Raw genomic sequence first — 18,127 nt, 5'->3', positions numbered from 1 at the left:
AAGGTATTGGATAGCAAAATTAATTAAAAGGTATTTTCCAGTTTATAAAATTAAATAAAAATCTTTTCCTCTTGATAATCTTTAATAATTTCCTGCTTCTTTTCCATAAATAATTATTCTTCTTTTATGATGAACATTAAGCATTTTTTCCTGTAGACCTTTTTTCACAGCTGATTCCATTTATATTTACTTTTTTTTTTGCATTACTTTACTTACAAATACAATTTGACATTTTATTACCATTCTTTTTTTTCAAGCAGTAATGGCCTTACAATGAAGTTAGAATAAGGAAACCAGGAAAATGATTTTGCTAGTGCAAATGATAAAATGTATTTAAGTATCATATCATAATATGAGAAAACCATAGAAAACAGTTTCCTTTTTAGAACTGTTGATTATCACTTAGGGTAATAATTCATCCTGTGCATACTGATCAGGCTAATCTTCAAATACTGCTTTCTGCAATACTTACAGCTGTAAACATTGATGCAGAATAGTGAGCTACAGAGCCACATTGACAGTGGTTAATGGTTAATTTAGTTGTTGGTATACTTTCATTATGCTTTTCTCCTGCAAGCATCTTCTTTAACTAAGCTTCTCTCAGTTCAGGAACTCTCTGTCTTAATACTTAACTCAAGAGGAGATCTTACTCCTTAGAGAATTAGGATTATCGGGATAATCATGAATTCTGCCAATAACTTTCTCCCTTCATTAGGTAGGTTTGTCTGGCCTTTGGAAAAAAAATGAAAGCAGTTATTTGACTGATACTAGTGTATTTATCACTTGCATTTCACTAGAAGCTCAAGGTGGTTAAAATACAGAGTTATTTCAAACAGGGCTGGTGATATAGACAGACAAACAGGTGGTTAGGTAGACTTTGAAAGGATAAGAATAATGCAAGTTTGTTTTTGCAAAAACTCATCACATGTATAGTGTCATAGCTGTCTGATTAGCTTTAATCTAGGCTCAACTTTCTTTAGGTATTGCAGAAGGAGGACTTGGCAAAAAAGGAAGAAGGTTTTAGGCTTTTGAAGATTGAGGCTGTGATACCTAGTAAGGTGTACGTAGGCTACAATACTGCCAGGCAGCTTTATCACAGAGCTATAATGTAGAATTTTCCCATTTACCTGGACTGAAATTCCAGCAGCATCACATGATGAATGACTCCTTCTTTGTGCTCGTTTATAATGAGATATATTAGCATTACAGATTTTTTACATTGAAGTCCTCATTAATAGTTCAGCTAAAACAGGAGCTTGGGATCCTCTATTTATTCACAGTGCACAGGTAGGAATTACTGTCAGGAACAAATTATTTCATGGACAAGAAGCAAGATAAACTGTCTTACTCTATTCTGACTATCCGCTCAGTATTTATGAGCACTGATGTGTTGAAAACAGGACAATGTTATTTGAATAAGCTTATATTCAAGTAAATATTGAAATTGCTTTTGTTTTTCCTTTAAAAAAATATTCTCTTCAGGATCTTCTTCTGTAAAGAAACTATGCTACAAATGTAGCATATTCACGTTCTCATCTGTCCCTATGCACCTCTTTGTCACTTGGTATCATTCAAGCATTGTGTCGCTTATAGTTAACATAATTATTTTATCCCACTAGTGTCTGTGGTACTCAAGATTCTCCAGAACACATGTGGGCAGTCCATCTCAGCCCTAGAGAATATCATAATTCTGTATTTCTACTATATTTTTTATTTAGTATTTAAATGGTGTATATAAATATTAGTGGATTAGTTATTTTAGACCCCATTGTGACAAGTAATGTATAGGACATTGATTATCTGTTCCTTCAGTAGTTGCTTCTGAAGTACTTGAGATGTTTCTTTAGAAATTCTGCCTCACGTTATTACACTGTGCTAAGAACTGTCCTCTCTCCTTTTCGTAAGAAAGGCAAGGCACCTGCACATACTCTTACTCTTACAGATGAATATGTAACCTGTATATCTGATCCTTCATTATATGAAGACCTACAGATCTGTTACAGATGCGCCAGGTAGCTTGTTGAATGGGGCAGATCTAGGTCTGTCAGTCACTGTCCTCAGGGGAAAGCCCCATCTCCTAGTGCTCCCAGCAGCTGTCAGCTCAGCAGGGTTTCTTTACTGCAGGTCATTGACTGTATCTTAGGTCAGCTTTTTAGACTAACAGCTGGTCTCAATATTTTATTCAATTCCCAAGTGTGCCTAAGGACTACATTTGATTTCTGTATGGCTTGTCCCCTTGGTTCTGTATCTTTTTTCTCAGACTTTCCAGCAGCTAACTTCTCTGCGCTTCAAGAAATTAGCCAAGCAAAACAGTGGTCTCATCTTCACTCTCCCCGCCTTCACTTATCAGCTTTTGTTGGAACTTCACTGTTTCTCCAAGTAGAGTCCAGCCTTCCCAAACTCCCTATTACATACCTGGGTTTTGCTGGGGACAGTGCAGCCCAAGCTGTGCCAGATCAGCTTGTCCTTTCCCCCAGAAGGAAAAGAGACAGCTAAGCCTGGGAAAAATTCTCCATGGAATAAGCAACATCCACTCATTTAACCAAAGGAAGTGAAGGCAGAAGAATGCAGGAAAAATTAAGCTTCTATACTGCAAATGGAGAGCATCAAATACAGCAAAGACAACTCCAGTAGCATAAAAAGTCTTTTCTTCCTCTTCCACTCCCTATCTTAGGAATAATATCCCCCTCTACTTATCTTGATACATATCTTAGGCTGAGACCTCCAGAAGAAACCCAGCACTGCACAGTATAGAGCAGTACCCCTCTAGGGATGCTAATCTTGAACCTCAGGACAGTTATCATCCTGAAAGACCTAGAAAGGTTCATGTGATTGAAGCAGTGGCCACAGATAGGATGTCTTCTATGTAGTCCAGGGGGACATATCATACAGTTAAAACACAGAACCTGTGAGGAAGAGTTTGAAAGACACAGGTGGTGAAAGGTACAGCAGGAGACAGATTTAGGGCTTCAGAAGTAATTGGGGAGTGCAGGAGGAGAATGGATACAGGATGCAACATGGGTCAGATTCCAGAATCCATATGAGACTGAGGGAAAAGTTCATCCCATTTTAGCAATCAGGAAGGAAAAGGACACATTTTTGCATAGGCATTTGCAGCTGGATTCATGCCCATAAAAACTCCCGTTCATTTCAGAGCTAGGCAATGTCAACAGGAGCTTTCTCTGTGATCTCACAGTTTCCATAGCTGGGCGTAAGAGCAGAATACTGTTTGAGGCTGCAGATCTCATTCTGACAGCAAATCTTTCTGGGATTTTCCCTGTCCCTGGGCCTCTCTCCTGCATGGATACAGCTGGAGAATAGTCAGTGGTGCGTGTGGTGGTTCAAATTGCTAAGGGGATTTAACATCGAAGACAGAGATTCAATCCAATGTCACTGTGGCTGTCACTCTATTTTACCTATTGGCTGGTGTTTGCAAATATAACAGAGAAGCTGCCACATGCCCCAGCTGCATTTCTGTATAGTTTAAGAATGTTGGTTATTACCACTATCCAGAAATGGAAGTCATATTACAATCATCTCAGGCCATCCTTATCACTGGTCTGACATCACAGAAGACAGAAGGAAAATCAAGTATCTATTTTGGTAGCATTCTTGCAAGATCAGTAGCAATTGGTAAAGAAATATCTGTATTTTTGCAACAGCTTCATCCTTTGGAGTCACGTTTAAAGTAAAGGAGCTGCTCGGTCAGGATTGCTGTATGTTTTAAAATTTAAATTCATGTGCTCTTTTCCAGGGCCTGAATCTGGCATGGTACGGTTCGCACATTAGACAGCTTGACTTACTCCATCAGTTTTGCCTGTACTGGAGTCTGCATATCTGTTAACATGGCAAATATAAGAAAAACTTAACTACTTTACCTAGCTACCCTCCCAGTATGGAAACCCACCTGATAATGTCTTCTGTCCTTAGCTGAGCCTGTAGTACGAATGGGAGCTCTGGCTTTTATGACCATCTCGTATGTAGTAAAAGAGTGCTGAAGGCCAATACTACATCAGCAGGAGCATCCTGAGATCCTCCTTTAAAGTTTGTCACATCAATACCAGTAACTGGGAGGAAAAGGTTTCAGATAAGTCACCTGGGGGCAAGTCAGTCATGATACAGCTGCAGCCTTTGAGGTAAAATACATAGCCAAGAGAGACCACAGGAAAGAGAGAAAGGAAGTTTAAAGAGAGCTAACTACAGTCAGTCAGCAGAATCTATCAAGTTCAGCTTATAAGCAGACCTCTCCTTACCTACTTTCTTAGTCTATGTAAATAAACATATAGTTGATGAAAGTAAGTGGCTACCTCCCATTAAAGAAGCAGTCACTACTAGACAACAGGCTGTTATCGAGGGTCAGGAACTGTCATTTATTACCCTTGGGCTATCTGAAGGTGAAGCGAAATGTGATTATTATTTACAGAGCTCTGAGGTGTGCCTGGAGCAGCCCTGCAATTAGAGACAAAATTTATTCTAATTAATTGGCAAGGGCTTCCTATAGCTTTGATTAAATTAGGTCACATTAATCTGAATGGGTAACCAGCTGTCCGGGCCCTGAGGGCACCGCCAGCCCTCCCTGTCCCTGCCCAGCCTCTGGGCCTCCCCCACTCTGTCTAGCCCCAAGCCCTCATCTCAGCCCAGTGCAGGGCCATCAGTTCCTGCGATGCCACCGATGCCACCATGGTGTGGGCTTCAGCCCCACCACAGCCCCTACCTGGCCACGGACCCCCCGACCCCCACCCCAACCCCAACCCGCAGGCACCCACCTTGCCCCAGGGAACCACTAGCTTCACGGTGCCCTGACACCAGCAAAGCCATGTCAGCACTTCAGAAGTTAGACTTGCTGCAAGTGAAACACGTCCTGCTTAGTGCTTCCTATGGAGACTTGTCTACAAAGCATTCTTGTTTCGCCTGCATCAGATTGTTCCTAAGTATCACAGATGGATTTCAGCCTTTTTCTGATTGTTTGAACCTCTATGTGCTTGTGGGATCCTGGTCACAGTAATACTCATTTTACGGAAGAACCGAATTGCTTTCTTTTATAAGCAGAGTTTTATAGCGGGAGAAAGCCAAAGTGATACCACTCCTGGAGTATCTTGAAGTCAAAACAAATGCAGGCATAGTTCGAGGAAAGTCAGTCATGTTCTAGTAAACAGATTATTTAATAATAAGGGAATAAACAGAAGAGAGGATGAAGATATTGAGAAATGAGTGGTGGGATCACAGACAGTTCTGTATTAGAAACAACTGGGAATTTTAATCCCTCATGCAGCCATGTCTCAGTACTCGATAGTTGGCAAGATATCTGTCAGCTAATCCTGGATGTCCCCTCTGCATTTTATTCTGTCTTACCTTTTAGCAGAGGTCTAATACTAGTTCCATATTTTCATTCCCAATTCCATATTTCATTCCCGTTCTGTAATTTTATTATATTCAGAGTTGTGATTTTTTTTTGAAAGACTATATTACCATATCTTTTTGACTGTGTTTGGACTTTTCTTTTGGTGTGTGTTTAGAACTTCAAAGGTTAATAAAGGAAGTACTTTTTTCTGTTTAATTTGCTATCTGTGTACCATGATTGCTGACACCATCCTTCAGAAGAGGTACCTAACAGCCAATGATGCTGAACAGAGCCACAGGGGAAATCAAGGATTATGTTGTCTTGCACTGAATTGGCAGTTTATAGACTTTTAAACAAGGTGACCTCCTGACTTGGAAGGAACTGTTGTGAAAACATAGGACACTAATTGCCTGTTTCATACAAGCTTCAGGTGAAAGACATTTGGGAGATTATCAGAGTAAACAGATTGTGCTTTTAAGTCAAAGAATTTGGGTCTTTTAATTGCTTAGACATAAATATGGTAGGCTTCTGGGGGGGGGGGAACAATTCCCAAATAGTAAAAAGGCAAATAAGAGTTGAAAATTATTTCCAAAAATGTTCAGAACTATTTTCAGTACAACCACTTTCTTATGAGTCCATAGTCTGTGCTTTAGTTCTGCCCTTTCTAAAGAGAGTGGAACGAGAGCGAATCCTCTTGCCAGTTCGGTTGCAGGAGCTTGCTCAACACGGGGTCAGCCTCTCTCAGTTCTGGTCAAGGGAGGAGGCAGGAGCACACTGCCAAAAATGGAGCAGGGATCAGGCAGCCAAAATTGTCCCTTTTAGAGGCAACTAGCAGGTAGGCCAGCTCAGCCATATCTTAAAGCTGCATCTGAAGAATAAGTGCTCCTCTGAGGAATAGTGATTCTCATGCCCAGTGTTCAGAAGCAAATCGACATCATGGCATTTTCTCCTAGATGATACACATACTGGTCTGCAAAGCATGTGTGCGCAAGATTGATAGTGATACGTTTACTGATCCTTATAAGCACAAAATAACTACTGTAATGTCAAAATTGAAAATGTAGAATTTTTGATCTAGCTGTGTTTGCAACAGACCATTTCCAGCAAAATACTGGCCACTTTCCTTTCCCACTAAAAAGATTATTAAGACAGGGATGTTCAAGTTCTTTCAGGGCTTAGGTGATCATTCATAGTGATCAGGAAAGAACTGTGTTTGTTTTGGTTCTTGAGAAGAACATCTTTACAAGTACTGTCTTTATCTTTTTAGCTGTGATGTTTGAATATGATCTATATCTTTTCCATTTTACATGAATAGGTTACATAGATATAATAGTTATTTAAATGTTTCTTAAAATTTTTTAATGGTCCATTCTTCTGCTGTTTCCTTTTGGTAGCTCTTCTGTGCCAGAGGACTACTCAGTAGAGTATATTTGGCTGCTTTTTAGCATGGAATGCAAAAATGACATTTTGTATCAAAATATCGGTGTCCATTATGTCCTTATAAAAATACAGGTTCCCTCCAAGTCAGTAACATAGTATCTAGTTGTAGTTTGGTAGGAATAATGTGCCTAATGGTTGCTGAGAACGGAACTAACTGTCATGTTAGTGGCATTACATATCATTACGATATGGTGACACAATGAAGTCTTAATATGCACTACAGCATCCTTTAGTTTTCATGTTTCCCTGAACATTCAGTTTTGTGACAGGCGGTTGAGAAAAGCTGTCCCTGTGTAAATTTACACAATTATATTTGTGTAGCAACTCTGAAAAAGCATTAATGTATTAACTGGTAAAAGTAGCTAACTGCCATTGGAGGAGTGTTTTAGTGTGAGTGTGTGAACAGGGCTTTTGACGAATATGTTACTTTTAGATAAATTATAAATATTATATTTRGTATATGAGTATAAATGTAATAAAATATAAATCTGCCATTGCATATTCATCATATTCTGTTTTAATAGATGCTATTAATGTTTTCACAACAGCAGTGACACTCAGAAAGAAAACTAATTTGTAGGTGAGCATTTCATTTTGTAAGCACTGGCAATTCAAAAAGCTTAGATAGAATATAATTTTTTTTGAAAAATGATCGTTTCAAATGTTAAGGACAAAATTGTCTTTGCTGATCTTTACAGTTCATCTCTAATGCATATTCATGGGAGTTTCCAGTGTGAACAAATAGAGAGTATACAACTGAAGGGTCAACTTCAGGCAAGAAATAAGGATGTTTAGCTTAGCAATTAAAAATTTAAATGTTACTATTGAGAGTCCATTATTCTGAAATTATCTGAAGATTTTTACAGTCCAGAAAGCTGTGGGCTTTTTCAAATTAATCAAAACTTTCTTTATTCATATTTTGTGGTTGTAGCTTTTGGCTCCAAATTCAGCCTACCTATTCATACAAGATTTGGAAGACATTTCTGTAGAATGTATTATAGCTACAGAGACCCAGACAGAGTCAACTCATAACACAAAAGGGCCTCTTTGCCATTTCTGAATTGGGTGGGCAAGAAAATAAATAAAAATAAAATGGTGCCTTGAGGCTGGAAAACATTTTAACTTTTTTTAAAAACTTTTAAATAAATCTATCTCCAGGGCAAATAGACTGCCATGGAATCTATTACTCAAAGGCAATTTCATTTTATTATGCTTTTTAACCTTGTCTTTGCTTTGCATGAACCTTTGGTATATGATGAAAATGTCTGCCAGGAGTATAAAAATATTTTATATAGTAGTTGCCATAGCAACAATATCCAAAATACTGCATAGAATGAAAAAAAATTGATCTGTAAGGATATTAGAACTAAGTGGTAAAGAATAAGCAAGGAGTTAACACTAGATAAGAAGAAATGATCTATTACATAAAGAAAAAATGATGTTTTCAGAAGACACCTGAAGCACTAGCACATAGTTGAGATAAGATGGAACAGGAAGGCTCTTTCAGATAACAGAAAAACCCTTCCTGAATTTTGATATTCTGTACTAAGACGGTGATGTTCGGTGCTAGATACATGCAAGAATCAGAAAGGGGAAAAAAATGAGGAAAATGAGAGATATTTATTATCTTAGAATTCTCGCTGTGATATCCAGAGCTGTATTTGAATTTCCTCAGCAGTGTCTTCCTCACGCTATCATTTGTTATATGCATCATGCAGGGAATCATCCTTTCATAGTTTTAGTAACCCCTAGGCACCAAAAACATGCTTGTATCTGCCCCTTCGTCTTTACTCAGTTCATTATCTGTTCAGTACTGATTATTAATAATATAGTAAATAATAATAACTTCTGGTTTGAGTTTTCTTAACTCTCCAGTCTCCAAAATTGGCTTTCGCTGGTTATGGCCATTCACTGCAGCAGCAGAGCAAGGAGCTCCGCTGTGGGCACCCCACTCCTGAACTGGGACCACTGGGGAGCGTGTGCAGAGGCACTTGGCTTCCCACAGTCAGCCTGGGTGCAGCTGGGCTGAGCCTGAGCCGAATTCGCTGCAGGAAGAGTCATGGCAGTGTCGTGCTTGGAAAGAGCCAAGGAGAGAGTGGCGAGAGCAGCAACGCTAACAGGGACCAAAGAAGAGACAGAAGCAGCTGCAGCAGCAGCTGCTGCCTGCCAAGAGCATGAAGAGAGGGGAAAGAGGCAGAAACAGCAGTAGGTTCAGGATGGGATGAAGGGAGGAAAAAGGCTGCAGTGAAAGCCATAGACTAGAGATCTTGGGAAGTTACGGCAACAAAACCATTCCTGGCATTTACTAGGTGTCCTCAGCTGCTTCCATTCCCAGGCTGCCTTCTGCTGCTGCTGCCAGCCAGCCTGTCGCACAGCCTGTGACCCGTTTCTGTAGTAAATGTCCCACAGTTTGGGAAGCCTTGGTCTGTTCCCCTATAAGGTCCTATGGGCAGGGACTGCTCACAGCCTATGGTGTGTAGCACATTTTGGCTGCAGTCTTCGTTGAATGTATCTTATCATTGTTCTGTATAGAAATGGATAATAATAGCCATAACGTTAATAAAACATTGACTGCAGTGAGAGAGACTTCCAAGATGAGAAGCATTTCCAGTCAAAATGAAAGCAACATGAGGATAGCAACACATATGGTTTTAGGGGAAATTCTGATCCTGCCTTTGGAAAACATACAGCAATTCAGATGTCATGAACTGAATTTCCTTTTGGCTCATAAATTCACAGAGAAAGCAACAATAATCAAGTTCAAGAAGCAGAAGTAATGCTATATGTTTACTGAAGGTCAAATTCAATTACTGAATATTGAAATTATGAAACGAACTAGTCAAACAAGACCTCTTGGAGAACAATATCGTGTACTGAGCAATTTCTTTTTGTTAAAATGAGCTCTATTATCAGATTGCTTTTAAATTGTGTGAATGGCTCCCTTACAGACTTCAGAGCACTAAAGAAATACTTCAGTTTGCAGCTAGCAATCCATTGCTTTCTGAGCAAGTTAACCTTATTCAGTGATCCTTTCCTCAAGATGCTCTGTGTTTCAAATTTCAGTTAAGTGCTTATTATTTCTTTATTACTGGTGAGTTGTATCTACAGCTCTCAAAAAGGGATTATGAGAATAGCTGTACTTTTAAAAAAAGAAATTCCAACATTGTCATCACCTAAGTGCTTTCTGATTGCAAACAAAGGAGGATTTTCACAATGTAATTCAGGGCAGTACTCCAAAGTAAGCTTGACTCAAGTTTTTCCTTGCTTAGCCTATCTCTAAAAGAAGTAGTAAACTGTCATTATCAAGAAAAGAAAGAAAATGAAATATTTCAAGACTTACTGTAAATATCAAATTAATTATATGAGAATGCAAGTAAATATAATAATGAAATTAGTAATGCATTAATTTTATTATTAAAAAGTTGCACAATATGAGGACAGCAATTAAGCATCAGGAGACTCTAATTGTCATTAAGCCTTCCCAGGTTCATATTAGTGGCCTTTTGTGCAGAGGTATAGAAGGAAGTTTTTCACTTACCTTGAAATAAACTTGTTAAAAAGTGTAGTAATGGTACTCACAACAGTACTTAAGTAGGAAGGAATATTTCATGGCCAAGTCATTAAAGAACTCAAACACCTAAAGGATAGATGCTACAATACCTAACTTTATTTTAAAGCTGGCACAAGGGGTGGAATCCGTGGCTCATAGTTGAAAAGATGATTTAGGCATTTCATGGTGAAATCAAAATGGCTATCACAGTGAGCAGAAGACTGTATACACTTCAGCACTGCCTAAAATACAGGTGAAACACTTGTCATATTAAGTAAAATCTCTATTTATGGAGTTTTTACCTGCAGAATTGGTTTTACTAGTGTGTGCATAGTCTAACTGGTCAGACTGTAATAACACCTATGCCATTATTTCAAAATGAATCTGTCATTCACAGTGAACCTGGTTAACAGGAAGACATTAAAGTGTATTCAAGTTGTTAGATTATGCCTTCCCTTTTACTTTCAGGTAACAAGCGGGTGCGGGTAGCGTTGCTTTTTTATGTAAATCCTCTGTAATTTTTTTTATGTAATAATCTGATGTAAGGAAACACAGCACATATAGCTAGGGCAAGATTTCAGTATGGTTTGTTCTCCCTATCAGAACGTGTGAAACTCATGCAGGCGACATTGCAGGAAACCCTGTTACCTAGCAGGCTGCTAGTTGACTGGCAGCTTAGGCAGAGACTGGGAAAGAATTAGACTATTGAGGGAGTCTGTGATTCTGTTTTTTATTTTATCTGTTAAAAGATACTTAAACAGTTCTTAGGGCAAGAGTTGAGTTGCATTGCCCTCTGAGGATGGAGGTGTTTTTCACTAACTCAGAACCCCTGAGCCCCTGGGGAAGGGCACGGTCAAAACCTGGAGCATTTGTGAGGTTTGAATACTTCCACAGATAGACAACAGGCAACTTTTCTGGATTGTAGTTTCAGACTTAGGTTGACAGAGCAGATTTTGTCTCATCTAACTTTGCCTGTCTTAAAGATAAGCATGTAATGAGGAATCCCACCCCTCATTTCTGCCTAAGACACCGAAGGCATCTTCTGCAGCCACTGAAGGCATCTTCTGCAGCATTTTAGGTTCTGCTCTGAAAGCCAAGCATTGCACTGTTAGGCACTGTGACCTAAAACTTTCAGATGACAAAGTCCTTTTTATTGGAACGGACCTTAAGAAGCTTCTCTGTGGTAAAACAGGGCTTCTGTAACAGAATCAGAAATTTAATTAGAAAAAAAAAAGATTTATGTGGTGTTTCTTTTATAAATTGCCACTGATTCTCAGGATGCTGGTTTGTCCATGACTGAATACTAGTTTTGCAAGATTATCTGCTTTATTTTTCAGTGTGCAGCAGTAGACAAAAGTATTATCCACCCATGAGATAGAACTAGGTAGAGAGGGACAGAGTTCCTGATTGAAGAGAACTGTGGAGTAGTTTCATATGTTGTTACTGGGCTACAAGATTTTATTGTGCATATTCATTACCAATAATCTGTCATAAGGCTCTAATTAATAGTTGATGTACCACTGACATAACTTGGAGAAGTCACTTTATATGTTAGAGCTAACAATGAAAATATTGATGGTTGTCCTCAGTAAATCAGTGACTCAGTAGAAAAAAAATGTTGATTTTTCTATTTGGTAAGTAGTCAGGGGATACTGCGGTCACCCTGCAGCCAGCCTCCTTGCCAGCTGGCATTAAGAGTGTATCAGCATAATTAATTTCAAAATCAGTCAGCAGATTATACTGAACAATATTTTCTTCAGAGAAAAACATTAAATAATAGAAATGTTTGCACCACTGTAAGTGTCTCCATTCTGTTATCTCAGCAGCTTTACACATTTCTTTGTTTTGCACCTCACATCCCCTGGCAGTGATATTATTTTGCCTGTTACCTTAACAGATGCTGATGAGTGTAATGGTTTGCTGAAAGCTGAACAGCAAATCTCATGCTGAGCTGGTGGGAGTGCCCAGATCTTGTGGTCGCAGAAGAGGAAAGATATATGATTTATGGAAGAGAGCGAAAAAGAAAAAGGAGCTGACACATTTCAGACACAAGAAACAGTAGTAGAATTCAGTGCCAAATTGGGGGGTGACATTTTCTTCAGATTGTCGTGTATCTGCCTTCATGTATTGTTTATTTTCCCTGCAGTTCAGAAAATTCATATTTTGTATTCTGTTGGCTATATCTAGAATACTGAGCTATGTACTTTCATACACTGCAGGAACTGAGCCTGGTTGGCAAGAAAATGTAAAGATAAATCCATCTTCACACATGGGAGCTCCTTCTAAGCTGTGCAGTTCTCTTAGGCCCCCCGAATCCTCAGAGAGCATGTCCTGAGACACAGTGGACACTGAAAATCTGCTTCCGTTGCTGGTTCTGCAACTGTTTTACATCTCTGAGGAAATTTAAGTCAGCACCTATGGAGCAAAAATACATTATTTCTTTTGAATAATATAGCCATTTTTCCACAATTATTTTCATTAAAAATGAAGCTTGCAATATTTGATTGCTTGTTCTATAATAACTTTTCTTTCAGTGTGTTCTGTGATATGTATGAACATTTTTGCTTTGCTTAGCAGTACTGTAACAAGAAGGCATCCTGTAGCTAAATACAGCTCCTTGGTTGTGTATTAGAGGAAATATTGGGTGCACTTTACAATTTGGAAAGAATTTATACTTGTCAGTCTGAACACCAAGTAACTCAGGCATAATAAATGTTAATCATTTTCTCTCTTTGAAAGACACTAAAGACACTATTTCAGTATTAGTTCATAGGCGTGCAGGTGGCTTCTTTGTATATGAAACAAATAGTATCTCCAGCATTAAAGTTGATCAGGAGGGAAGTTATATGAGTGAAAATCCATCAGAAAAATAATAGTAGAATTGCTAGAATATATGATAATATTAATCTTAAGTAATATATATTTAATACATTTTCTTTCAGGAAAAGCCACTGACCAAATCTCTGCAACGAGGAGAAGACCCCCAGTTTGATCAAGTAAGAAACTTCAAATACTACTTAATTTCTGTGATTCCCATTTCTCAGGCTATAAACTGAATACTTGGAAAGCAGTCTAGTGTCCTGATAATGCTATCATGCCATATTGCAAAAGCAAAATCTTTCAATGTACTTTAGTGGAATTATGAGTGCTCTGCCTGAAAGTCTTATTTGCAGATTAGGAGGCTTTTCCATGGTTTCCGATCTTAATGTTTTTGTCATAGAACTTACTTATTTTTTCTGCTTGTTGGACACATGTATTATTTCCTGTCTGTTTCCTCTGATGGAGGTTTTTAAGCGAACTTTTCATCTGTTCAGAATATCCCATTTTTGAAACAGGCTTATGGCCCCAGATATTTCTTTTATGGGGGTTTCTTTTTTGGTAAATATAAGGACCTTCAGAATCGTTGTTGTTGCCTTCTGTCTCATCAGCATTTTTTGTATCTGTAGCTGTGACCCAGCAAAACTTATGTGTATGTGGCACTTCACATACATAGGCTGAACCACCTTACTGTTTTTAAAATTAAGCATAAATGCAGTTGTCAGGATTAATGCCTATATGTGACAAGGTAAATAACAATTAGAGGAAAGCAGCAGGCAGAGAAAAAGAATTGAAAACTAAAATAGAATTTATATTATGAATTAGATTTTATTTAATAAAGCTTTTATAAAATTTTATTTAATAAAATGAAATTTATACCTGGTATGAGGTTAATAAATGGATTATGTGACCAAAGATGCATTAAGTATTAAAAGAAATACAATGATAGTATATAAACTTTTTACTGATTATGCAAGAGAATTAATTTTTGTCAGCTGTCTGTTTCTTAGGAAAAAAAGTATCTAGAAAAAATTCCTAAATAAATAGTCTGGTTTTATACAAAGAAAGATTAGGAACAGAAATACAGTTGATAAATAATTTAAGTTACATAAAGGATGCCAAAACTCGCTCCCAACAAAAAGGTGTCTCTTAAACAACTAAGCTCTTTGCTGCTCCACTATTCCTGCCTCAGCTCCTACTACTGAGCTTCCTGCTGTCACTGTCACCATTAGCTGGTACTGCCAGCACCACTGTGCTGCTGCTGGTGCCCGAAATACAGAAATAGGGACAGAAATAGGAGAAATAGGAGAAGCAGCAGCAACAGAGACAACTTTGGAAGCAACTGTGGCAAATGCTGCAAGCTGTGAGTACCATATTGATTAGCTTAACTTTGTTGGAGGGGATAGGTATGGGTAGGACTTCAGAACCTGAAATGAATTTGACTTGATTTATTGTATTTTCTGGTACATGAGTTGCATTGCATCAGAAGCAGAAAATGCCTGTGAGACCCTGGCGGCCTTAACAAAGGCTCACTTGCTAATTTTAGTGTGACAAAGTGAAGCTCTCTAGGTTCTTCTGTAGCTTCTTTCTGGGGAGAAGCAGCCTGCTCCAAGGGCAGTTCAGATCAGGAGCGATGGGCAGGACTTCTTCTGCCTTGTCCTCGGGAGCTACCTGCCCATCTCTGCTGGCTACGGAGGGAGCCAGCAGGGAAGCCAGCTCCTGTACGCTAAGTAAGCTGCTTTGTGAGTACCCCTGGCTGCCTAATGAAAATTTTTGTGGTATTTTTTACCTGAATTTCAGATTTTTACTTTTTTTCCCTTCCTGTGGGAAAAGAGTCACACATAAATGGGAAAGAATAACAAATTAAGCTGCCCATGTGCAAACCCTGTGATAGTATTCCTGTAGCGTGTTAAACCAATACATAACTTCATGCATAATGGGTGGCTGTGGTTTGATTAAATATTCATGCCTAGGCAAACTGTGGCCCCTTACAAGGATGAATTATAGGATTTATGCTTCTTCTAGTTATTGCTGAGTAGACAGAAGACTGAACAATGTCAATAAATTCAAGATGAGAATAGTGAATGCTTCCTAGGGTGAAACAATTGTGTATTTCCAACTGTAGCAACTGACTATGAATATGTGTGCGGGCGGGGGGGAACAGATACAGACAAAAAAACAAACAAAAGCAAATTTTAGGTGTACACAACAGTTGTGCACAATTCTGTGTATCTGCCTGTAGTCCTATCTACCTATTTCTAGAGAGTTAGTAGAAAAGTATATAGCCAAGCTCGCTTAGACTTTCTGTCAGAAGACCTTGTTTTCAGTTGCTTGAAATTTTCCAAACAAACTTTCCAGGATCAAATTTTCAAGCCAGCTGTCTGCCTCAGCCTGCTTTGTGGGCAACATTTCACTTTTCAGGTGTCACGTTGTTTTGCTCTTGAATAGTACAACTGTTTTGAGGTCTTCTAGTGCTTCATGATTGGAAGGGGGGACCTGAAACGTGTGAGATTGATGAGGCTACTCTCAAGAATGCGGGTCAAACCTCTCAAAATCATCTTAATTTGGCTAAATTCAAGTCAGATTTTAATTGGAAAAATTGTAGTTCACACTAGAGATTTCATAGAACTCAGCTAGAGTAGAGAGAGTAAAATAGAGCAATGAATTTATTTTATAAATTAACTCAAATATTTAAAGAACATATGGGAGGAAGGAAAAACAGACTGATAATCCCTTGCTTCTCTCTTCCAGTTAAGGTGTGAAATGCTTTGGCATTTATTCCTGGAACGCTCAGAAAGTCATCTAGCAAAAACAGGAAAGGCCATACATGACATTCCGGACATTTTTAATACAGAAGCGAGGGAGGGAAAGAGGGAGAATCCCTGTGAGCAAGCATTTTCAAGAGTCATCTAATAATTTTGACCGTTTCAATTTTAAGGCATCAGAAATGATACACTGTCGAAGGAATGTAATTTTCATAGAGCCTATTCTTAAGACTTCATCAAAATTCTCTCTTTTTAATTTGAATTAAATTAATAGGTGAAACTAAAGTGACCAAGTCACTAGTCACTTAAAAAGAATCCGAGCCACATCTTTTATCTATAAATTAACAAGTAGCAAAAGTAAGGTATGACCTAGTTTAAAAACTGCATGGTTTTTGCAGGTCAGCTACAGATGTGGGAAAAAACAGCCAAGCCAAAGCTTTGCAATATCTTAGGACTGACAGAATGGAGCTTTAGGTACCCAGAGTACTCAGAATTAAATTCAAGCCCCCAAACCACTTGAAATGATGGGAAAATATTGTTTAGTTCCCCTAAACAGCTTTATCTCTGGCTTGCAGAGAATCAGCATTTTTTCTGCCCATTCTCAAACACCATTTTTAGGATGGTTCTCATCAACACGCTTTTTTTCATGCGTAAGCATCCTGCAGCTACAGGACTGGGGTATTGAGCAGCTATATGGATGTAGTGTCAGTGACTCCCGTTAGGCAGATGTCATGCACCCGGCGATACTTTCCTGTGGGCTCTGTCTGCTGCCAATTGCATCGCCCTCCTCAAACTCAGAACACTATCTTGAGCAATGCATGAACTCTGAAATAATCTTACTTATCCTGACATGCAAAACATCTCACCATTCACCTTGCAAACTGCATTACTTACACTGGACTATATTTTCCTTTCTATGTGTGCATATATATAAAGAAAATATATACAGTTTTTATATATGGCTTTACATATTTTTATAATATATTTAAAAACACGTTTTAAAAATTCCTGATTAGACGACTCTAGTTGCCTACTGCCAAAAGAGCACTACAGTTCCATCATTAATATGCTCTCTGTCACCAGTTACAGAAATGTTATTAAACATAGTAGTACTGAACTATGACTTAAACTTCCTATTGCAGGAAATCATAAAGTTGCAAAACATGAAAAGTTCAAAAGCTAGGGTAAAAAACCCATGATTATTCAAGAAAGAGACTTATCCTCTCCCAAGGAAACGTTTTTATTAGTCTTCTCTCAGCCCCTACTAATGTATATTCTGTTCTTGCCGTAGTATATAAATTTTCTGTGAATTGACCCTATTGGAAGCAGAAAAAGGGCACTGTTAAAGCCTGGACCAGCAGACATTTTTCCAGATAAAAATACAACATGAGTGTAATGGTTTGGCCCTACTTACGCACTTCCATGGAAGTGAATACTTAACAGCAGGACTGTTAGTTTTCATGTGAAACTGTCCATATGAGGTGCCTGTTGTAACAGTTGCAGTATAAACTGCATAAGTGTGCTCATTTTCGTTATAATACTCTCTTTTTAGAAGTGCAGTAGATTAGAGAATGCAAATTGGAAAGCAGAAACATTTTGTGTTTTATATACTTCTAGGAGATAGAAATCAAAAATAGCTCAAGCTAAAAAAAGGAAAATAAAAACGTAATCATAATAAATGTGAAAACTACAAATATACATAGATAAATTAAGACACTAAGCAAAGTACTAATGGCCAAGTGTCCCTTTTTCATAACAGCTTAAACATGGTGGCTAACATGCCAATAATAATCGGCTAAGTCAGTATTCCCATCCTATATTATATTTTTTAGATACAGTCTGTGAATAATCACATCAGCATCATTAGTCTCTTTTCTGTAGCAAGTGTATAGCTGTAGTTGGCCCTCTTTGTGTTTTCCCTTTCAATGCCTATTCTGCATTGTCCTTCTTCACTAGCAGAGGGGCACATAATAGAGAGAGTATAAAAAATGGTGCTGATGGGGCCACAGCAACAGCCATTGGCCTCTGCTCAGAGGTTTGAGTTGAAACAGCATGTAAAGAACTAAATCAGAAGGCAAAAGTAAAGGTAGAACATACAGAACTGAACTTGCAGTGCAGTAGAAATAAATGTGCTTTCATGTAATATATTATCTTCATAGTAAAATAGCTATAAGCATTGCAGATTTATGGGCAAGTAAGGTGAAATTACGCATC

At 38.3% G+C, this 18,127-nt stretch overlaps 1 protein-coding gene across 1 annotated transcript in view; it reads left to right on the top strand.

The window, feature by feature from the left end:
- Positions 1–18,127, top strand: part of FRY (FRY microtubule binding protein) — a 230,379-nt gene that overhangs the window by 82,895 nt on the left and 129,357 nt on the right. Inside the window, exon 3 of the mRNA XM_026087808.1 lies at positions 13,274–13,327. Within this exon, the coding sequence (XP_025943593.1) occupies positions 13,274–13,327 (54 nt within the window). The remainder of the gene's footprint in view (positions 1–13,273; positions 13,328–18,127) is intronic.

This window comes from Apteryx rowi, unplaced genomic scaffold, assembly GCF_003343035.1.
Source record: "Apteryx rowi isolate R43461 unplaced genomic scaffold, aptRow1 scaffold_735, whole genome shotgun sequence".
NCBI lineage: Eukaryota > Metazoa > Chordata > Aves > Apterygiformes > Apterygidae > Apteryx > Apteryx rowi.
The sequence above is the reverse complement of the archived record's forward strand: the minus strand, read 5'-3'. Positions and strand labels throughout refer to the sequence as shown.